Here is a 23,179-nt window from a genome sequence, read left to right on the forward strand (position 1 = left end):
ATGTACAGTTAGTTTGCAAACTCAAAGTTCTTTTTTTTTTTTTTTTTTTTTTTTTTTAAATTTTTTTTTTTTCAACGTTTATTTATTTTTGGGACAGAGAGAGACAGAGCATGAATGGGGGAGGGGCAGAGAGAGAGGGAGATACAGAATCGGAAACAGGCTCCAGGCTCTGAGCCATCAGCCCAGAGCCCGACGCGGGGCTTGAACTCACGGACCGCGAGATCGTGACCTGGCTGAAGTCGGACGCTTAACCGACTGCGCCACCCAGGCGCCCCGCAAACTCAAAGTTCTTGACAAGCCCAAGAAAGGGAAGCAGAGGCAGAGGTGTCACAGGCACAGCCAGACCCTCGGGCAGGTGGATACACACCCGACCGCTCCGGTGGGTGTCCAATGTACACGAAGCAGGCTCCCACAGTTCTGGACTGAAGGAGGGAGCGTGAGCAGCCTGCCACGGGGAGGCGGGTGGGCAGGCCTATTAGAGGAACCCTCCTGCCATCACTTTGAGCCCAAGGAACCCCTCTGGCCGGCAGCTCCCGGGTATGCCAAGCCCCTGGATGCGGGGTCTCCTTCAGGAGGAATGGGTTCCAGGGCATGGCCACGACCCCCACCTGTTCAGACTTGCCCAACTGACTACATACTGAGAGCAAGCTTGGAGGGAGCCAGCCTGGCCTCCCCACCCCGGTTTCCCAAAGGACCCCACAGATTATATCATCCGGCATTGCACAAACCCCCTGGCTTGGCCACGTGTGTTCAGATTTGAGTCTGGCATTTTTCAAAGGACATTGGAGTCTCCTGGCTGACGTGTGGCAGTGACCTTGGGGACATTTTGTGAGTCGGTTGTTCACACAAGAGCCCTCTGAATCACAGGGTCCTGTCTCAAGGCAGAGCCTATTTTTGCTTTCACTCACCATGGGTGAGCACCCGCCATGGGCCAGAGGTGGCCTGGGTGCTGGGCACATGGATTCCCCTGTCCTCAAGGGCTGACCTGCTGGAGGGAATCAACAAGGAAGTGGCCCATGCCCAAACGGATGGGCAGGGCCAAGATAACATGTATGCCTCTTGTGGGGACCGAGATTCATCCAATTCCCTTCCAGGAAGGTGGGAACGGGCCCTGCGTGCCAAAGGAACTTCACACTCCCCCTTCCAGGATAAGCCCAAAGCTGAGACTAAGATACCAGCAAGGCGCTGCACGGGGAAAGGATGAGAAAGTGCCACCAAGGCCCCCATCCTGCCCTCCAGAGGTCAGACCCAGAAGAGGAACCTACTGCATGTCCCTGGGGAACGTGGAACCCCACAGATGCCACCACTCCTTGGCTGGGGACATTTTGTGACACACACAGAGCCCCACCTTCAGCCTCCAAGGAAAGAGCCCCCAAAGTCTTCCCAAATTGATCTCTCCCACGTCATCTGGATGTTACAGAAAACCAGGCAAGGTCTGACCCTGATCCTGACACTGTGAAGACAAACACACACACACACACACACACACACACACACTTACATGCATACTCATACACACCAGCCACACATCCACTCATACCCCCGCCCTGCACACTCACATGGTGCCCAATGCACCCCCAGACCTTTCCCGCGTGTCCGGTGCCATTATAGGGTCCCTCTTCCCATCCAGCCCCATCCCAGCCACTCTGCCATTCTGTCTCAGCTCCCTCCTCCTCCCCTCCCCCTCCCCTCAGCTCCTTCCCCCTCCCCTCCCCACCTATAAAGTTAAGAAGCCTCTTCCTCTGGGGCCCTCCTCCACTGGCACCGAGGTGCCACCGAGAAAGGCCGAGAGACAAGGCCAGGTGCCATAGCTCCCCACCGGAAGTGTGTTGTGAATGTGTGAAGTATATTTCAAAAACAAGAAAGTGGCAGAGACTCAGCAAACTGCAGGTCTCTACAAGAAGAGGAAGAGACCGGCAAAGGGAGGAGGCGAGGAGGGCCAGGCAGCCCTGGCCTGTGGGCAAAACACAGCATCTTCAGCTCCCCGTGGGCTGTGCGTGGTCTCCCTTCCTGGCCAATGGCAGGCAGGATGCAGGGACACGGCGGGGGGAGGGGGTGCTGCCCAGAGCGGGTGGTGCAGGTCCAGCCAGGGACTGTCTACTGAGAGGACCCATGAAAGGCTTTGCCATCAGGCTAAGGATGCTGGCTTTGTTCTAACGCCCCCCTAGGCTCTGGCCGGGAGGTCAGATCAGGTTGGCTTTGGGAACGGACCCCCCCCCCCCCCGTCCCACCCCGGCTGCAGAGTGAGCTGGGGGCCTGAGAGCATCCTGGCGGAGTGTCTTGGCCCAGTGGCGCAGCCACATAAGAAGCGACCCTGCGCCCAGAGGATAAAGGGGTCCAGAACGAGCAAAGATGGACCGTCGCCGGGGATCCCTGTGGCCCGCCACCACTGCCCCCCTCCGACCTCTCTCCCCCACCCACGGGAGAGCTCACGGCTCAGCCCCGAGGCGAGGCCGGGAGCCGAGGACCACAGGCAGCCCGGAGCAGAGGGCGCGACGTGCCAGGGGCAAGGTCCCTGCCTCCTCGCCGCCCTCAGCCGGCCCCAGGGTCGGAAACGCTCCCACCGCACTGGGCAGAAGCGACGCCAGCCTTCCCGGAGAGGGGCCGCCCCCGCCCACACACGCTCGCGGAGCGTCGCCCGGCTGCCCCGCGATGTCCCGCGGCCTGCGTCCAGCGGGCCAGCGACACCTCCCTGGGCCAGGGCTCGGAGTCCGGGTGGGGGCGCGCCAGCCCCGCCCGGTTGCGGGAACTCTGACTCTGCCGCTGCGCGCGCGTCCCCCGCCCCTCCCGCAAGCACGCCGACCCCGACCAGCCTCGCGCCCACCCCCAGCCCGCGGGAACGCCGACCGAGCTCCCCACGCCCGCACGAGCGCAGGCTCCGCCCCCGCCCCGCCCCGCCCACTGGAACGTCGACTCCGCCCCCCGCGCGCCCCCAGCCCGCCGGAAAGATAACTCCGCCCCCCGCCCGAAGGAGCGGCGACTCCGCCCCCTGCCCGCCCCTGCGCCCCCCGCCCGCCGGAGCGCCGACTCCGCCCGCCGTTCCCCGCCCGCTCGGCTGCCGGGAGTCCGGGAGTGTCGTGCGATTGGGCGCCAGGCTCGGGCAGCTCGGCGAGGCCGTGGACCTGCGTCTGCCCCGCGTGAGTCGGCGGGGCCCGGATCCCGGCGGGGAAGCAGGGATGACCCCTTCGGCGCCCGGCAGGGCGTAGGGGGAGCGAGCAGGGTGCCGGGGGAGACGCCGGAGGGTCCGGGGGAGGCCGGGAGTCGGGGCTTAGGGGTGGGCCCAGTGCCAGGGGGCTGAGCCTCCACTCCCCTCCCCCAGTCCTCCCGAATATCCCCCGAGATCCGGGCTGGAGCGGGCGCACACCGCCACCCGGCGCCCTTCCTGGCTGGGTGACCCAGAGCTGCGCGGGCATGGGGCCCGTCACCCAGCTCCAGGTTCCCCACCATCGCTCCCGAGGGGACTGGGGAGGGGCAGCCTTCCTGACTTGGGAAGGGGGCTGGGATCTTGGCGGGCCGGTGGGATGGGGAGAATGCACTGGCCTCCCCGGGGGGGGGGGACCCCTGGAACTGGAGCCTACCCAGGGGAGGCGTGAAAGCTTCTTGTCTGCCAAAGATTATGCAAGCGTGTGAGGTGCCCGGGAGCCTCCGCCCCCCACGCTGATCCACCTGACCCCTTCCCGTCGCTGGGGGCGAGGACTAGCTCTTACTCCTCTGCTGGCCCCCGGTCACGGGATGCCCGGCTCTGTCAGAAATCAGCCCATGAGCCTGGGGGAGGCTGTCTGGGTCCCAGATGGCGCTGTCCCAGAAGCCCACTGGTCATTCTCAGGGCTCCTTTTGCTGGACCCTGCTAATGTCCATCCACTCCAGCCAGTGCCTGGACTCAGCCCAGTGGGGCCTGTTTGATTGGGTGCCTGGCAGTGGACAGTGGGGACGGTGGCCGGGCATTCCAGAGCTTCCTTGAGAACAGCTCAGGGCTTCTCCATGCACAAACCCTACTTTGTAGAAGAGGAAACGAGGGAGGCTCCTTCCTCCCTGAACTGTCTGGATCTGGGGTCAAGCCCCCGCCGGGCATGACACCCTTTCTGGGCATTTGCAGCTCCTGTCCCTGACCCCAAGATGTCGGCCCAGACCCAGGACTAGGCTGGGGGGAGGGGGGGTGCTGTTCTCTCTCTGATATTCTCCTTCCTCCCAGTGCCTGGGAACCAGCTCCCAGGCCTAGAATGCCCATCCCCCGCCCATGGCTGTCCCCAGCAGAAGGCACCAGGCAGCTCCTCCCACACCATGCCTCCTGCAGAACGGAGAGCCAGAACGCCAGCTGGTCACCTTCCGAGTGCTTTCTCCACCCACTGCCTCTGGTCCCTGCCCACAAGAGGGTCCTGGTGTAGGGCACCGGGCAGCCCCCACAGACTTCTGAGCCTGTTTTTTGGGCACAGAATGGGGGAAGAGCAGACACTCGTGGGCTCGCTGACTTCAGCACTGAATAACACACAGAATGGAAAGCACCCCGCGCCCTCAGCACAGAAGCGGCTGGAGGTGGGGGCTCAGCTAAGTGTGCCTCGTGCACCCACCCGGCCCCTGAGACCCCGTGTCAGGGATGGAGCTGGCTCATGGAAGGTTCTGGATGCAGCCTGGCTAATATCGCTGGTCACTATGTCCTCTCCCCCAGGACCACGACCAGGGGGCCACTCTTTTGGCCTCCCTTTCTGTTTGGTCCTGAGACTAATGAGCTCCCTCAGCTGGCCCCATCCGCAAGCAGCACAGGCTTGGCGGGGGGGGGGGGGGGGGGGGCTTCCCAACCAGGAGGACTGTGCACCGAGTGAGGGGTGGGTCAGGACTGGAACAGAAAGACCCTTTGTGCGCTGGCTCTGCTGCTGGAAGCTGGCAGGCCCCCCCTGCCATCTGCACAATGGGGGCAGCCCGGCTCCAGGGCCAGGGGCTCGTGGGGCACGCAGCCCGGGTCCTCCAACCAGATGTCTCTCCAGGCAGGGCCACTTTCTTTGCCTTTGTGAGAGTCCCCCAGACAGGACACCTGTCTTCTCCAGTATGAAGGTCTTCCTGCCCGTGCTGCTGGCTGCCCTTGTGGGTGTGGAGCAAGGTGAGATGCCCTTGGGGCCCCAGGCCTGTGGGTGAGCTGGGCCTTCCTCCCGGACTCTCTCTCCACCTTCTCTCCTGAGCGGTGCCCAGGGGTCCTTCAGGCCAGTTCCCGTGGGACCTGTTCTAGGAGGCCTAGCAGAGCCTCTCCCCCAGCAAAGCGGGGGGTCATGCTTCCTGCTCCCCCTGGAGGCCTGGGTTCTGCCCCCAACACGCTTATCACTGTGCACTTGGGTGGCCCTGGAGTCCCTTCAGGATCGGGGTCCCCGGTCATTCATTGTCTTTTTGGGTCTCCAGCCAGAGTCTGGAATGTGATAATTGCTCTGTTAGCATCGGCAAATGATCGGGTGTGGGTGTTGGCTCAGGACTGGAAGGGAAGTTTCCCCGGCTTGAGACAGGTGTCACCTACAGCGTGCCCCCCTTCTTCTGCAGCTCACTCCCTGGTGTGCTTCTCTTGCACGAATCAGAACAGTAATTTCTACTGCCTAAAACCAACCATCTGCTCGGACTCGGACAACTACTGCGTGACCGTATCTGCCTCCGCCGGCATCGGTGAGTGCCGGTACCTGCCTCTGCCGGGATCTGGGCATCGGTGAGCCCCGGTGCCTGCCTCCGCCGGCCTCCGTGAGTGCCGGCGGCCGGCCTCTCCCCGCTTCCTGGGCCTTTGCCCTCTGCCCTTACCCTCACAGCCTTGTCTTCCCGCCTAGGGAACCTGGTGGACTTCGGCCATACCCTGAACAAGGGCTGCTCCCCGATCTGCCCCAGCCCCAGCATCAACCTCGGCGTGGCGTCTGTGGGCACCTATTGCTGCCAGAGTTTCCTGTGCAACATCAGCACGGCCGGCGGGGGGCTGAGGGCCAGTGCCGCCGTGTTGGGCCTCGGGCTCCTGCTCAGTCTGCTGTCCGCCCTGCAGCGGCTTGGGCCCTGACCGCCGGGGCCCTGCAGCCGGCCGAGACTCCCCCAGCTCAGGAAGGAAGGCCCGGCCCCTCTTCCTTTGACTCGTCACCCTGCTTGATCCCAGTTCTCCCAGCCCTCCCCGCCCTCGGTCCCCCCCTGGTCAGGCCCCCGGGCCTGCACCTGCCCTAAGAGGGGCCGGCTGCCCTCATTTCTCAGGCAGTGACGTGACCTTCCTCGGGGAACCTGGGAAGGGATGAGGGCTGGAGCCTGAGGGTCCCAGAGTCAGAACTGAGTCCTGGGGACACTCTAGGAGGCACACGTAAGCCCCAGGCCCTGCCCCGTCCAGGCTGTGTCTGCCCCCAGGTGGTGTGGAAGATGTGCTCTCTGCCACTGTGTCCCAGAAGGGCAAGCGTGCTGTTGCCGCAGGTGACTGTGTAAACTCAGCTGTGTGGACGCGTGTGCCGGGTGCCCCTGTGGCGTGTGTGCGAGTGTGTGGCCGTGTCCGGGCCCGTGTGTGTGCGGGATAAGTGCCAGGGGTCCGGCGTTAGCAGCCGCCGAGCCCCCCGAGTCCACACCAGAACTTCTTTTCTCTGGCATTTCTACGCCCCACTTTAAGGGGAGCCGTTTGGAAGACGGGGTTCCAGTGCGTCTGGGCTTGACTGCTGGACCCAGGAATCGGTTCCCACCCCCAACTCCAGCCGCGGCCCCCACCCCCTCCCTCCACCCCCTACCGGAGTCTGTCTGCTGCCTCGGTGCCTCAAATAAACGCGTGTTCCCAACCCTTCCTGCCCTGGGTGTGACAGCCTGTGGCTGCTCGTCTGGGAGTCCCCCTCCCAGCAGGGTCCTAGTGTGGGGGGGCTCCCTGCCGGACGGCCCCACCCTGAGGTGCACGGCAGGGAGAGGGCTCTCCCAAGTTCACAGCTGGCTGCCCTCCAGGCTGAGAAGGGAACGTCCACCCCACGTCCTCCACTTCTTCCTGTGCTGGGCGAGGCAGGGCCGTGTGGGAAGTTCATCCTCGGGCGGGACAGGTCGGGACAGGTTAGGACAGGAAGCAGGGAGGGAGGTCAGTCTGCTTCTGGGAGGAAGGCAGCACCCTCCAGAGGGAGGAATGGGTCTGGACAGGGAAGGTGAGGGCCTGTAGGAGCAGGCACGTGGGGTGGGCACCGGCACCTGGGTCTCTGGGACTTGGGGATGGGATACCAGGGCTGGTCGGGTCGAGGTGGGCACAGGAGAACCTGGCTGGGCAGGCAGGGGCCTGGTGAGTGGGTGAGCAAGACACCTGTTCCTGAAACACCTGGCCACCCCTGCCCCGTGCTCACTTACCCTCTGCCGGCCATGTGTTTGGGGTCTGCGGGGTCTGCTCCTGGGGAAGGGTCTATGGTCACCCCCTGGGGCTTCTTTGATGGGGCTGGGGAGGGGGGTGGCTGGCCAGGAAATAAGGACGAAGGTGCCTTGAAGCCAGGTCAGGACGCCCCTGAGAGGCAGGTCAGAGTCCGCTCGATGTGACAGGCCGGGTCTGAGGACCCAGAGGGGCCCCGAGGGACCAGCTGAGAGGGTCCTAGGTTTCATGCAGGATAGAAATCAAACGGGAGCCGGGAGGAACTGAGGGATGGAGTGGCCGGGGGCTCAGGGACTCGGGGAGGAGAGGGAGTCTCCTCGTCACGGGGAGTCAGGGGTTCGTATTGGAAAGGGGTCCAGGGTGTGTGTTCTTCAGGGATCCAGGGTCGAGTCCCATCAGAGGCCAGTGTCAGGTGAGCGACGGCTGTTATTCCAAGAGTTCTGAAGGTGGGGGTATTGACGGCTGGTGTCAGCCCAGGTTTGTTCCAAGCTAACGTTCTGGAATGTGTTTGGGATCCTGTTCTTTCAGACGTCATCAGGTGTTTGGGGGCTAGGACGAAACTCAGAATGATTAATTTTCTTGCTTCTCCCTTGGAGTGGGAATGGCTTCTTTGACTCACATGCATGAGTAACTGGGGCCGAAAAGAAACGGACATGGAGCCTTTCTAACATGGAGTCCCTTCACTTCGTGTCTCACACCCGCCTCCCCACCCAGGTTGCCCCGAGGCTGGCCAGAACCCTGGTGTGCCCGTGTCCAGAGTCCGAGGGACACTGTCTGGCAGGGTGGGACAGTGGTCAGTGTGGGGACTCAGGATTCTGGCCCATCTCCAGGGATCCCTGAGATCGGCCATGGGCACTGAAATGCACAAATGTGTCCTCATCATGGCCACCGAAAGGGACAGCCAGCCTACACGCACAGCCAAGTGGTAATGCGACGATTGCGCCCAAGGGAGGGATAGCCCCAGACAAGTAGGGCAGGAGGAGGGATCTGCCCCAGTGCGGCGACAAGAGGAAGAAGACCCAGTCCCAACCAGTGCCTTGCAGAAGGATCTAGAAGCCCATCAGGGCAGCCTGATTGAGATTCAGTGGGCAGGGAGTATGTGATTCACCTGAGTGGGTCAGACTGGCATTAAAAATGAAAGAAGGGGCACCTGGCTGGCTTTGCCGGTAGAGCATGTGACCCTCGATCTCGGGGTTGTGAGTTTGAGCCCCATGTTGGGGGTAGACATTACTTAAAAAATAAGAAATTAGGGGCTCTTGGGTGGCTCAGTCGGTGAAGCGTCTGACTTCGGCTCAGGTCACGATATCATGGTTTGTGAGTGCGAGCCTCGCATCGGGCTCTGTGCTGACGGCTCAGAGCCTGGAGTCTGCTTTGGATTCTGTGTCTCCCAGTCTCTCGGCCCTTCCCCTACTTGCTCTCTGTCTCTGTCTCTCAAAAAATGAATAAATGTTTGAAAAAATTAAATAAAAATAAAAAATTTTAAAACAAGGAAAAGAATTCAAGGAGCTTGAAATCAGAATGTCCCCCAGAAACACTGGCAACCGTTGTCACAGACGACGATTCCCCGGAGCTCTGAGTCCCCAGGTAGAATCTGTTCGCTGGGTTGCTCACTCAACAGTAAATCAGGCCACCTTGCTGGAGTAGCTGGACGCTGAGTTGAGATAGGTGGGCAGTGGTGGGGTGGGCAAGAGGGAGCTGGCAAGTGGACTTGAAACCTGAAAACCGTGGTCAGGACTGGACGCTGGGGGCAGTGGTGGGATATCTGCCCTGTGCTCTGTTCCTGGTAAGAGTATTATACCCTGGGCTGGGTATTGGAGCCACTTGCCCTCCTGGGTGGACAGCCCTCAGGCCCAGCACTCCTTCTGCTCTGGGTCGAAGGGCCAAGTCCCTGTAGGGCTGGGGTCAGAGAATGGTGGCCCCCCTGGTTCCTGCTGCCCCTGCCTGGGGAGATGGGAGGCTGGTGGCGGGCAGGCTGAGTGTGGGAGCAGAGGGAGGCAGGGTGGGGCTGGGTGAGGTGCAGAGGGGATGGGAGGAGGAGCCTGGGGCTTTGAGTTTCTATTTCCTGCAGGCTGGGGGAAGGTAGGTAGGGTGGGGAGGGGCGGGGCTGGGGAAAGGAACCTTGCTGGGTGGCCCTGCCCCAGGCTCTCCTGGGCCCTGGCATCTGTCCAGGCTGCAGCGAGGAGCCCTGCGAGGGCTGTCGGGCCAGGCACCGCTCTGGCCAGGAGCCCAGGCTCCCCAATCTCAGCGCCCAGGTGCCTGGGTATGCCCCTCCCCACCCTGTTTCTGGGTAGCCAAATTCAGCTTTGTCTTCTGACCCCGGATTTCCTGCATCTGCCCACAGAGGGGGGGCTCTCTGGGGAGTGCATGGGTGTGCCTGGCCCCTGCCCCCTGGGCTGCCCCTCCCTGGCTGCTGGGTCCGCACCTGCTGGCCTGGGAGGTGGAGGGGATCCTGACTGTCCTCTGGCTTCCTCCCACTGTGCTCCTCCAGGGGTGCCCGTGGTCCAGGCCGGCGGGGCACTGCACCTCCTGCCCCGCACCCCGTCCTTGGCATCTCTCAGTGGGCTGGAGAAAAAGATCACCTACTAAGGAGTCACACTGAGAATAACACCTGAGTTCTTGACAGCAACTATGGAAGCAGAATAAAGGACCTAGATGGTAACCCAGATTTCTCTGTGCAGCAAAAATATCAGAATAAAGTTGAAGGAAAGCCATTGCCAGACAAACGAAACCAAGAGTTCCCCTCACCTTGCACTAGAAGAAAGTGTAAGAAATGTTCCTGGGCCAGAAGGAAAATACCACTTGTAAGTCCTGACCCAGGAATGAGGAAGACACTGGTAAGTCTAAATGAACACTGATTTTGTAAAAAGATTAATAAATGTGTCGTATGGGAGACAGGTCTGTACAGGGAGAATTGAAAGTCACGACATAGTCAGTGCTGTGCAGAACCCATCAGCACAGTGAGCCCCGGGGGGTGCAGAGAGGGTCCCTCCTGTCGGGGACATCTCCATGCGTGCCGCCTCCAGAACAGCACCGCACGCTTGGAAAGAGAATCTCAACTTCCAAACTAGTAAAGGGAAAATTGAAAAAGACCCAAAATCACCAAGAAAAGAGGCAAAGAGAGAAAGAGAAGAAAGGAACATAGATCCATCACGGAGGGATCATTAAAAAAAATCACAGTAATATGGTGGATTAAAACCCACGTGTCTCCGTAATTTTATTAAATGTAAATGGATTTAATGATCCAATGAAAGCACAGAGGTTGAGCAGTTTTGAAAACACCCAGCATGTGCTGTCCACAGAGACACTTGAACCTGAGACTACATAGTTTGGAGCAAAACAGAGCATCACGGCAACTCATGAAATCTTTTAAAAAACGATACATCTTGGGGCGCCTGGGTGGCTCAGTCCGTTAGGTGGCCGACTTCGGCTCAGGTCACGATCTCGTGGTCCGTGGGTTCGAGCCCCGCGTCGGGCTCTGTGCTGACTGCTCAGAGCCTGGAGCCTGTTTCCGATTCTGTGTCTCCCTCTCTCTCTGCCCCTCCCCCGTTCATGCTCTGTCTCTCTCTGTCTCAAAAATAAATAAACGTTAAATTAAAACAACAACAACAACAACAAAACGATAAATCTTATATAATTACATGATCAAAAGACGAAACATCATACCAACCAGGTTCTCCAATCACAATGCAATTGTGCTTTAAACTATTAACAAGAATACAGAAAATTCTGCGTCTGAAAATGAAAGATATGTCTTCTAAATAACTCATGGGTCACAGAAGAAATCAAAACGGGCATCATATCACACCTTAACGAAATGGCAACAGATATACTGTATATCAGAACCCATGGAAATAGCTGATCCGCGCTTAGAACTTATGGGTTTACCTTCATGTATTAAAAACAAGAAAAGATTCAGCATTAATGAATGAAGCATACATCGAAAGAAGTTATAGAAAGAAGGCAGCATAAATCCCCCAAAATAGAATAAAGGAGAAAGAAAGGAGGAAGATAGGAAAGAGGAAGGAAAAATAAATAAAGAGCAGACCTGAAGGATACAGAGGCCGTGGATGCAGGAAGCAGGCTTACCAAAAATAGTTATTTATTGGGAAACACTGGCAACGCGTGTAACGCTGGTGAGACCGGTCAGGGGAAAAAGAGGGGGAAATGGCAATACAGCAATGGGAAGAACCGGCAGGCTGTGGTCTGAATGGCTGCGTCTCCTTCCAATCCCCTAGGGGTCGGGAGCCTGACCCTCCAGCGAAAGTGTTAGGAGGCGGGGTCTGCAGGGGGGTAGGGGAGGGGGGCGCCTGAGCCCTAAGAGTGACAGACACACAAGGAGGGGACTCCTGTCCTTTTTAAAGAGGTTGCAGAGGGCCCCCTGAGCCCTTGGCCAGGTGCCGACGCCTCCAGGAGGGGGGCTCTGAGCCCGGAAGGTGGCCCGGCCCTGAACTTGGGGGTGGCCTGACCTCAGAGTCCCGGGGCGGGGGGGTGGGGTGGGGGGGTGGGGGGTGGGGGGGGGACGTGCATAAGCCACCCAAACTGTAGTGTTTTGTCACCGCAGCCCAAACAGACGACGACAGTATGGACAGAGGTTTAAAACATGACACAAGGATTTGGCTCTCACCTTTAATAGAAAAATTTGAACATTTAAAGTGATAGAGGTAAATCATTCATCCAGAGCTAATAAAAAACATTGCCAGGAAAAATAGAACACAGGAAGCTCGGATTTTTGTTGTTTCTTGTGAAAGTTTTACTCTGACTTGACCGCAGTCCCAGGAGGCTGCGGAGCCCGGAGAGGCCCTCGTACGCGAGGACCAGCGGCGTGACCCGCCCGGCCTCGCCCCTGCCGCCGTGCAGCGCGCGCGCGCGCCCCGCCCCGCCCCTGCAGCTTCTCGGCGGTTCGTCGTCCCCGCAAACGGGTCACTTCGGGTGCGGTGGTTGGCGTGTTTTCCGGTGTCGCGTATCCCCGGCCGCTTTATGGGGACGCGGTTGACGCGCAGGCGGCGCGGGCGTCAGGTGTGCGGGCCTGACTCACAAGTGCCGCCGATGGCCGGCCGCGCGGGCTCCCGGGTACCAGTGTCTCCTCCTGGCGGGGCGGGCGCGCCTCTGCCCCCGGTCGGCTCGCTCCCGCCCCAGGGGGCCGCGCACCTGACCTTCGGCGCCTGAGGCCGCGCTCCCCTCCCCCAGCCCCGCCTCGGGAACCACAGAGCCGAGCGCCTTTTCCACGAGTTTGGTTTTTCTCGTCTCTCTTCCTCCTCTTGGTTCAGATTCCACACACAAGTGAGAGCGCGCGGTGTGTGACAGCATCTGTCCTCAGACTTGTGTCAGCGGGCCCACGCGCGCTTCACCGATGGCAGGCTCCCCTTCTTCGTGGCCCAGTTAACACCCCCCGCCTCCCCGGCATACACCGCATGCTCTTTATTCATTCGTCCATCCTGGGACGCGCCGGGGCCCCCATGTCTTGGCTATTGCATAACACTGCTGTGAGCGTGGGGTGCAGGGCAGTGTTACTGAAATGGAATCACAGAGCCTGTGGCTTTTTCCACGCAGCCTGCCGCCCCGGAGAACCGCCCCCCATGACACAGTTCTTTTCCTGCGGAGCCGCTTCCGATGTGGGTCCGCGGCATGCTGTTTAACCCCCACCTGGTGAAGGGCGTCTGGAGTGTTTCCACTTGGGGGGACGTTACAAACAGAGCTGCCATCAAACAGCCGTGTCCCATGTTTGCCGTCTCCTGTGTCACAGGACGAACCGTGTCCCCGGAGCCACACCCGAGTCCCACCCCCAGGGCCGCAGGGTGACTGTGCTCGGAGGTGGGCCTTTGCGGAGGTGACTGAGGTACAGGAGGGCACTGGGGGCCCTGATCCAGGCTGGTGTCCCCACAAAAAGGGGAGGCCAGGACGCAGACACGCACGAGGGTTGGGGGGGCGACCACGTGAGGACACGGGGAGGGGAGGCCGTCCACCCGCCAGGGAGAGGCCTCAGCGCGCGCCTGCGCCCGGCCCCGCCCCTGCAGCTTCTCGGCCTTTGGAGCCCGGGTCTCTGTGTCTCAGGCCGGCCGGGGCTGTTTGTTATGGTGATGCTGCAGACATCACACCCCAGGTGGCGAGCGGGGTCCCACTCTCCCACTGGTTTTGGATGCCTGCCGGGTGAAAGCAGGCCTGTGAGGGGGTCGGGGAAGGGAGGGCCTGGGCAGCTGTGGCTGAAGCGTTTCTTGCTCTGACCTCACCTCAGGCTTGGATGGAGCGAGTCAGGAGGGAGTGAGGGCTGGGACTGCCCCGCCCAGTCACAGCTGGAGGGAGGCCCTACAAAGAGGAGCTGGCCTGATCCAGGCCACAGACAGCCTGCCCCCGGGCGGGCGGGCGGGCGGGGACACGACTGGCCCACCTGCCTTGCTGGCGGTGAGGACGCCCTCCTCTGGCTGCCGCCTCTGTTCCTGCTGGCTTGGCCCTTGAGCCAACGGACGTCCTCGCTCTGGGTCCCCCGGTCCCCCAGAACCCTAGCTGCCATCCTGAGGGCTGTGACCTGACCTGCTGCCCAGAGGGGGAAGACAGGGCGCACAGAGGAAAAGCCTTGCCAGAAGCCCCCAGCGCCCAGTTCTGCTTCCAGCCCCGACCTGCCCACACCCCTCTGCCTTTTCCTGATTCACCCAGAGGTGTCACTGGACCTACTATTGCTTTTGAGTCCCGGAGAGTTGCCCCTCCATCTGGCTGGTGGGCGTCCCCAGAGATGCTGTGAGGACTGAGGGGCTGGGCTTCTTGTGACCAGGACCTCCCCCGGCTCATACATCCCCCACCTCGGGGCTTTGTGGTGCTCTCTCCAGAAAGCGAGCACAGGCTCTACGTTCGAGTGGCTTCCTCGTCTGAGCCCACGTGTGCGCCCACAGGGCGGTGATGGTCACAGGGCTTCCCCTCACAGGTGGAGGGAGAGGCGTCTGGCAGGCTTTCGAGACTGCCGGGGGTGGAGCTGGGCCCAGGACTGTGAGGCTGTGGCGTGGGAGGGCAGGGCAGGATCCGGGCTCGGCCCCCGACCGCCAGCTCCGTCTCCCCCAGCCCAGGCAGCACGAACAGCCCACATCTTGCAGGGAGGACACGGGCTCTGCCAGAGCTCGGGGAAGGGTGAGCACCGCCCTCTGGAGAGACATAGGCGGGGGCAGCTCACAGTGAGCGCACGGGGTCCGGAGTGGCTGGTGCCATCAGGAGAGTCTGACAAGACCCCCTTTCTTTCCTTTTCTAAAAAGACTTTATTTTTAAGTAATCTCTGCACCCAGTGTGGGGCTCGAGCTCACAACCCCAAAATCAAGAGTCACGTGCTACGCTGACTGAGCCCACCAGGCGCCCCAAGAAGCCCCCGTTTCAAATCCGGGTACACACAGTTGCATCGGCCACACACCGTAACTGTCCTGGTCCGCAGTCTTCCCCTCCCAAAATGGGAATGAGACCATTGTGCCATCCCAAGGTCCTTAAGACGAGTGAAGGAGAGGGTCCTTGCGGGCCGCTCCCACAAGGAAATGCTCAGTTTATAACAAGGATGGCTGTAATTACTGAATGGAGGGTATAGGCTGCAGGGAAAGGAAGAGGGAGAAGAGTGGGGTAGTGGGTATAAGACTTGACCCTGCTCACACTCTGGGCCCTGACCCTGGGAGCATGCAGAGCCCTGATCCCACTTACCCATTCTTGTGCATCCCCGTAGGATGGGAGAGTACTCTGGAAGGCTCGGCGCAGGCTGTTGGGACCTCCAGCCATAAAGAGGCCGGGAGAGAAGTAGGGCGCTACAGGACCCTGGCGGATGTGCTGCGGTGGGTTCTTGCTGCTGTCCAGGGTGCTGAATTCTCCTGTGACCCAGGGACTCGACCACCCGTCGAGCCTGTTCCAAGGTGCCCCCCCCCCCCTGCTTCCCCTCGCTGCCTCCAGGCCCAGGCCCACAGCCTCTGTCCGTTTCTTAATCCTCTGAAAAATGACTGTTTCTTCCCTTTGTCCCATCCCTCTCTCTTGACTTTGTTCAGATATGTACACATTGCATTTTTGATTATTACCTTTCAATAACTTTCTCAAATTGGGATGACTAGGTCGGAGACTGGGAACCAGTCTAAAGCTTTGGGCACAGATTAGCCGACTGTTTTCTAGAAGAATCCACAGCTGTCTGCAGTTTTCCTCAGTGTGCAATCCTAACTCTGTACAACACTGGGGTTTTATGACAGAAAACCAAATAAAACAGAAGGCAGGATCTGGGTGAAGCAGTGACTCCTTGTTTGAAATTTTTATTGCCGGGGGGAGCTGAGCCCTTCAAAGCATCGTGGTCACTTTCGGGCCTTTGCTTATGAGTCACCTGCCCCTACTTCCTATTATTTGCCTACATGGCAATTTTAACAATTGCTTATATATCAAAGATAAAAATCCTCTGTCATATATTTTTCTCTCAGTTTTCCATATACTTGTAAATTTTGTTCATGTATAAGATTGGCATTTTTTATCATGGAAAGTATAAAGCCTTTCCTTAAATGCTCAGAAAGTCCCTCCCACAGCAAAAGCAGATTTGTCTGCAGCCGAGTGGTTTCGCAGAACTCCCATCCATCTGGGTCTCAACGACAAAGTGAGGGAGTCTCCTCCCGGCTCCCGCTCTCGCTGCCCATGGTGCGTGAGGTGCCGTGCTCCCCCGGCTGGAGACAGCATGTCTCCGGGTTGTAATTCCTTCCTTCCTCCATGCTCCTGACGCTGGGTGTGGGGGCACAGACAGCTCACAGGCTCAGGCTGGCCCCCGCTTTCCAATCAGTAGCTTGCAACGAACCGGTGTGACATGAAATTGGAAAGACGAGTCGTTAGAATAAAAGGCTACAATGGTCCCAGAAAGGTCAAAAGTGGACAAACGGGTAAAAACTTAACATCACACACTCTTGGAATGGACCTCAGCTATTATGATTGCTGTAAATTTGGCAAGCTGGATTTTTACCGCTGGTCAAGCCACAACGACTTTACTTTCTGGAACTTGACCGCTGGCCCCACCTGCTGGTGGACAGGAGGGACAGGACAGTTCTGCCCTTGGGAACAAGGGCAGATAGAGGCTTGAAGATTCATCTGCACTTTCTGCCCCTGGCCTGGCCGTCAAACCAGCCTCCCTCCTGCCCTGGATGCAGCCGACCCCCGCGGGCCTCATCAGAGGTCAGACCCAAAGGACACCCTTGGGGAGAGCAGGCAGGGAGGGGACGGTGTCAGGGGTCTCTGCTGTGTCCTGCCTCTCCCCACACCATGCACTTCTTCTACCTCACTAGCATTCCCTGTGCACCTGCCCGCACCTGGCCCAGAGCACTGGGGGAGAATGACGCCTCTGCCCCCAAGGAGCTCACTCACACAAGGGGTCACCAACCCAGTGACAGGTGCTGGGAAAAACCTGGTGAGAAATCACTCGTGGGGAGGGTACTGAGACATCACACTTTGGCTGTCTTTCCTCGGGTCCTTTTTACCAGGAGGGGTAGTGCGAGGGTGCAGCCCATGGTCGCGGTTTAGGGAATGGACTTCCAGCCCCTTTCTGATCATTTACCCACCGCACACTTCTCTCCATCCTCACGTTAATTTGTGGAGCCAATGGGGTTGTAACATGCCTTGATTTGATTTGATTTTTTCGTGCTTTGATTTTAAAATCCGACAACATGTCTTAGAGATTCTTTCATTTCAGGGCCCCAAACTATACCCAGTTTTTTTTTTAATTTTTTAATGTTTATTTATTTTTGAGAGTGCACGTGGGGGAGGGGCAGAGAGAGAGGGAGAAAGAGAGAGTCCCAAGCAGGTTCTGCACCGTCAGCACAGACTCCAATGCGGGGCTCCAGCCCACTAACCGTGAGATCATGACCAGAGTGGAAACCAAGAGTTGGACGCTTAACCGACTGAGCCACCCAGGTGCCCCTCTATAATTACACATTTAATCCTCCAGGTGAGTGTCACACACACACATAAATCCTGTTGGGACAGTATTTGGGGTGTGTTTAAATTCAATGATTGGGAAAACTGACAAGTCAGTTGACAGTAGAAAAACTCTTTTCATGCAGAAACATGATGGGTCCATCCATTTTTATTCAGTTTTTTTGTTACATTCTTGTAATAATTTTCTATTTAAGGAGATTGCACATATACTGAGTTATTCTAGATATAATTGTTTCTATTGTGACTGATGGTATTTTTTATTTTTAATTTTTTTAATGTCTATTTATTTTTGAGAGACAGAGAGAGTTCATGAGTAGGAGAGGGAAAGAGAGAGAGAGGGAGACACGGAATCCGAAGCAGGCTCCAGGCTCTGAGTTGTCAGCACAGAGCCCGATGCGGGGCTTGAACCCATGAACCATGAGATCATGACCTGAGCTGAAGTCGGCCGCTTAACCGACTGAGCCACTCAGTTGCCTTTATTGCGACTGATTTTAAAAGTCATGATGTTTAAGGGCTTATTGCTGATACAGAGGAAAGTTTGTGATTTTTGTTTGCTGTTCTTACTACTTGAATGTCAAGTGTATGGATGAATCTATACAGGTATGTGTGTACGGATGTGCATACACACGTACATAGGAATGCACGCAGACGTGTACATGCATATGTGTGTGTGTTTGAAGATGAGAGGCTTCGGCATGTTTGCAAGTCGGTGGAAGTTCTCCAGCCCAGAAGCCGTGGTCAAATGTGTGAGCGGGGTGCGCTTGGCGCTGTGGAGACCCCGGGAGGCCACGCGGCAGCCGGACCACCGCTGAGTCCTGGCGGCCAGATGGGACCTGTGCTGCATTGTTAGGGGTTCGCAGGACTCCGGTGCCTCCGTCTCACCTACGGAGAGTAATTTCTGGGACTCTTTTTTGTTATTTTTTAACTCTTCCGAGTTCATTGCTAAGAGCTGCCAGTTGGGTAATTAATTTACAGGTCTCCCATGGCGGGTCCGTGTGGGCTCAGGGCTTTGGAGTGGGAAGGCCCCCTTTCTTCTTTCTTCATTGTTGGTTTTCCCTTCCTTGTCAGGTGTGTTGTGACAGGCCTTCTTGATCGTACTCACTTCGCGTCCACTTTAGGAGGTGGTGGACAGTTGCCGTGACCCTGTCAAGTTGGGAAGTGGTCCTGGGACCCCCTCGGGTTGGGTCGTCCACCAGGAGGACTCCCAGCACCCCCGGGGGGCTTCACGCTCGCAGTCACGGTTTATCACGGGGAAAGGACACACACCACCATCAGCCAGGGGGAGGGGCGCACCGGGCAGGGCCCAGGAGGGTGCAAACCGTCCCCTCCCCGCGGGGCCGTGGGCAGTGTTGGCTCCCCTGGCAGCGATGTGATGGCACGCACCAGCGTCGCCAACCGGGGAAGCTCCCAGCCCCGGCGGCGTGCGAGGCCTTTATCTGGCTTCCGTCGCGTAGACCTGGTTCACTGCCCGCGTGGCTGACCTCAGTCTCCGGCCCCTCGGGAGGCCGAGCCGATCCCGTGTGGCCCAGAGCCCCGGGGAAACAAGGACGCTGGACTCTGGATGTCCCCGGGCTTGGCGGTGACCTCCCAGCAGCTGAGGACAGGGGCCAGACCTCCCTTGAGTAAGATTAATTTCTTTTACTCACAAGGAGCCACCTTCCTGCTCCCGTGGTGTACAAGCAGGCCCCCCTTCCTTGTCCTGGCACAGGTGTCCCTGGGGCCTTGCCAAATCCTGGCTTGGAGCTCAAGGGCACTACCACTCCTCCCGTGTAACGGCCTGAACTGTGTCCCTCCCACGTTCAGATGTTGAAGCTCTAACCCTCAGGACCTCAGAAGGTGACTGTGTTTGGAGATGGGCCTTTAAAGAGGTGATTAAGGAAAAATGGGGTCCTACGGGTGACCTTAAACTAATATAGTCGGTGCCTTATAAGAAGGGGAAATTAGAACACAGACACCCCCACCCCCCACCCCCACCCCGCCCCAGGGTGGCGGGTGGCGCCCACATGAGAACACGGGAAGCGGGAGGGGGGGGGAAGGGGGCGGAGACACAAGCACACGCCGGGGGGTGGGGCTCAGGAGGACCCAGCCCTGACTGCTCCTGGGTCGCAGACTTGCAGCTGCCGCAGCCTCCTGGCTGTGCCCGGGGGCACTTTGTTACAGCGGTCCCAGCAGACTAGAGTCCTTTTACCATACAGAGGAGGGTGACCTGGACGCCGGTTCTCACCAGCGGTTTGGGGACTAAAGGAAGTGAGAGCCCGCACCCTGAGCGACTTCTCCCCCAGCGTTTAGTATTGTCTTTGTGGAAAGCCCCGCCCCTCCCAGCCGTGTAGGGGGACCCCAGGTGGGGTCCGTGCCAGGGGCCCATGAAGAGCACGCTCCTGCCCCCTGCGCCACCCTCGGCCTTGCCCCCGTCGGGGGTCTGACTTCCGGTTGCCGCAGCCTGGCCAGCCCCGCCGGGGTCCCTCCTCTGGCCGCCCTGGTCCCCGTTGCCCAAGGGGGAGGAGGAGGCCAGGCCACCGGTGCCCTGGCTGGTCCAACTCCTGGCACCTGGGACCGTGGCCACCGTCTCTCCAGAGGGCACCCAAGTCACCCCACCCCCACCCCCAGCACCCTGAGCACTTCCTGTCGAGCCTGCTGCAGCCATTACACTACTTTTGCGGGTTTAATGGTTTCAGAGGCAGAAAGGAGGCATTTCCCCAGAGGCTCGGAACCCAACACAGAACACATCCCCACCTGTTCCCCATGGCCACGCGGGGCACACAGCTGGATTTCGGGTCTGGTTCTCTTATAGTTTCTTTCTTTTAAAAAATGGTTTTATTATTTATTTATTTGAGAGAGAGAGCGAGAGAGAGAGAGCCCACACATGCGCAGGGGAGCGCACGTGCGGGTCGGAAGGGGCAGAGGGAGAGAGAACCCTCACTGTCCGCTTAGAGCCTGACGCGGGGCTCCCACCCACGGCCCGTGAGGTCATGACCTAAGCCAACGTCAAGAGTCTGACACTTAAGTGACTGAGTCCCCCTGGAGACCCTGGGGTCTGGCTCTCTTGATGCTGAGGCGGAACTCACATGCATGAACTTTATTCCAGAAGCATCCCTGGGGGAGCAGCGAGGGGGGGCAGCTGGACAGGGACAAGAGGGGCCACGGGAAGGGCCCAGTGCAGGCAGTGTCCCAGCCTGACCGGGGGCTCTGGGGTGTAAGTCAGGCCTCAGGCTCTACGCTCCTGAGCTGTGCCCTGGCCGCCGTGGGCCATCCGGGAGACTCCTGTGCACGGCTGGGGAGGCAGCTCCCTGCGCGCCAGGGCAGGGCTGGCGCTGATGGCGGAAGGCCCGTGGACACCAAGACCCCATGAGGTCCTCTGCGTCGGCCCACACACAGTGCAGGAGCCCCTGGTCTACACACATTCGTCACAGAGCTTGGCTCTGGCTCAGACCTCCCCTTTCCGCAGGGCTGTCTGTCAAGGGAAGGGGGGTAGGGGAGGCTGGGGAGGTGGAGGGCTGTGGTCTGGCCGGAACCTGGACGCAAGGCTGTGTGTTGCACCAGGTGAGCAACCCTCACTGCCTCTGCCTCTCCCCCCACCACCCGCTTTCGGAGCTCTTGCCAGAGCAAGGAGTGTGCTTCGGGACTCTAGCGTCTACTGAGTGCTCTCATTCCATGCCGGCTATTTTCAAGGTGCGATCCGTAAAACGGTGCCCAGTTCGGGCCTCATTACAGCGTTCTCGTGTACCCGAGGGTGTAGATGTGGATGAGGCCAGTGACTTCCTCAAGATCATGAGTCTGATGGTGACAAAGGCTCGACCTTGCGGCCAATAGCTGACTCATTCGCTTCACCAGGCCACTAAATTGTAGTGTTTTAACAGGGGTCTTCAGGGTGTGAGGGCTGCAGGAACAGCCTGCTGGAGAAATCCGTGACCGTGAGATCTGGGTGGGGTAGAACAGGAAGGTCTGAAAGACTGCACCCTCAGGCAGGGAGAAAACAATAAAACAAGGCAAAGCCAAGGAGCCCGAAGGCTGAACGCGGCCGTGGGTGATGTGGGGGAAGGTCCTAGAAGAAATGTTTGGGGGATCCTGTTCGACAAGTGGGGTTTGGGTGTCTGGGAGCGGACGATGGCAGACGGCAGGTTGCCCAGATGAGGTCCTGGGACGGGGTCGCTGGAGACATCAGAGAGGTCAGGAACTGGGTGCTGGGGGGCCAAGGTCTTCTGTGAACAGAAAGAGAGATCAGGCAGGAGGCACGGCGCCTGAGTGGGATGGGCGCGGGACCCTTGGGGCAGCGGCATCCCTTGAGAAATGTGTGCAGACGCCTCCTCGGAGGCGGCATAGGACTCCTGGGTCCTGCCCTCACCGCGTGGGAGGGAGCGCGGTCCCGCAGGCAGTACCGGGCATCCCTTCTCCCCACTTGCCCGATGGCTCCTGAAAAAGACCCAGAAGCCCAGTGAGCTCCTGAAGCTCTGCTCTTCCTGGTTTCCCCGCCCCTGGAGACCCCGCAACACCACTACCTGCCACTCTGTCGAGGGGGCTGGCTGGGTCCCCGCGCTAAGTCCTTGCCACCCCACAGCCCCTTGCACGCAGCTTGCCCGCGACCCAAGGAAGAGTTCTCGAAACCCGCAAAACCCAGGCTCTTGAGACAGCATCACAGCAAACACCGTGGCCTCGTCCTTACTGGGCCTGCAGGGGAGGGGCAGCGGGGTCTTCCCAGGGAGGGCAGAGGGTCGCTGCCTCGGGAAGGGCCCGAGGAGGCTTTCTAGCGCCCGGGAGGCCTAGCACCCCGTGTCCGCCGTCGGGCTCGGGGGGTTGGAGGGCGTGCGCCCAAGTCCGCTCCCCTCAGCCTGAGAAGCAGGAGGTCTCACTGCCACTGAGGTGGCCGCACGGCCGTGGATGACGCAGTGGCTGAGAATGCTCAGTAAAAGGGGAGTTGTTTCTGGACCGGCCTGAGGCCTTGGCTTTGGCTCGAAGTGGACCGGTGGTGATGCGGCTTCCCTTCCCTCGCTCGTGTCAAAGGCCACCTTCTCAGGGGCCCTCCGCCGGCCGTTCTGACGAGCATCAGGGTCCTGTCGGTGTCTTCCCCGAGCGCATTAGTGCTCTGAGTTACCTCGTGGCACATGGCCGGTCTGCGCCCCGATGCTCACCAGTGCTCAGCGAGCACAGTCTCCGTCCATCCGGCTCCTCCACTTCCTGCCTCCTGGCCTGGCCTGGCTCCCCCTAAGAAGGGATCAATATTCCCCTCCATGCACCTCCTGACCCACCCAGAGCCCCCCTCACGGAAGTGCGGGGCGCCTGGGGTGCCTCTACCCCCCCCCCCCCCCCTGCCCCCGGCTCTGACCAGACCTCTCTCCACTGGGTGCTGACGGGACGTGACGTGAGGTGGGGATTTGGGGGCCCGCCAGTTCTCTGCAGCGACAGTGGCCTCTATTTCTTTTTTCTTTCTTCCCGGTTGTGTCCAAGGCTGTGGGGGTTCCCCCAAGGGCACTCTTTCCTGTGTGGGATATGCTGGGGGGCCGTGCCGGGGGCCGGGAGCCCCTCAGGAGCAGTGAGTACTGCCCCAGCCCCACTGGACCAAACACTGTGAGGCGAGACCGGGTCCTTGTTCCCTTGTGTCCTGCGCCTCGTGCCTGCTCCGCCCTGCTCATCAGGAGAACGCGCGTCAGCTGCCCTTCCACCCCATGAGACAACTCCGCAGGCCCCACTCTTCCTCACCTTTCCGCACTCAGCCGGTGGCCTTGCTTCTCATTTCACTGAGGACACCGAGGCCGTCCTCAGAGGAGGCCACACCCACCGTGCCCACGGCTCGTCCCTCCGGTCGCCCCAGTGGGCCCCCGTCCCTCTCATCTGCTCAAGGACACGGCTCCAGCACTTGCCGGCGCTCTCTGGAACGCATTGGCCCCCCTCGGTGTAGCGATGCGCTGGGACGACGCCCTTCTTCTCCTGAACTTCAGTGCC

General features: G+C 59.6%; 1 protein-coding gene across 1 annotated transcript; it reads left to right on the forward strand.

Annotated features, from left to right (window-relative positions):
• Positions 1-3,033: 3,033 nt before the first annotated feature.
• LY6E (lymphocyte antigen 6 family member E) lies at positions 3,034-6,772 on the forward strand. Its single transcript, XM_030304148.1, has 4 exons — positions 3,034-3,137; positions 4,983-5,095; positions 5,524-5,643; positions 5,799-6,772. Exons 2-4 carry the CDS (start codon positions 5,044-5,046, stop codon positions 6,017-6,019), a joined length of 393 nt encoding a protein of 130 aa, XP_030160008.1. The 5' UTR covers positions 3,034-3,137; positions 4,983-5,043; the 3' UTR covers positions 6,020-6,772.
• Positions 6,773-23,179: the final 16,407 nt, after the last annotated feature.

This window comes from Lynx canadensis, chromosome F2 (genome assembly GCF_007474595.2).
Source record: "Lynx canadensis isolate LIC74 chromosome F2, mLynCan4.pri.v2, whole genome shotgun sequence".
Classification (NCBI taxonomy): Eukaryota; Metazoa; Chordata; class Mammalia; order Carnivora; family Felidae; genus Lynx; species Lynx canadensis.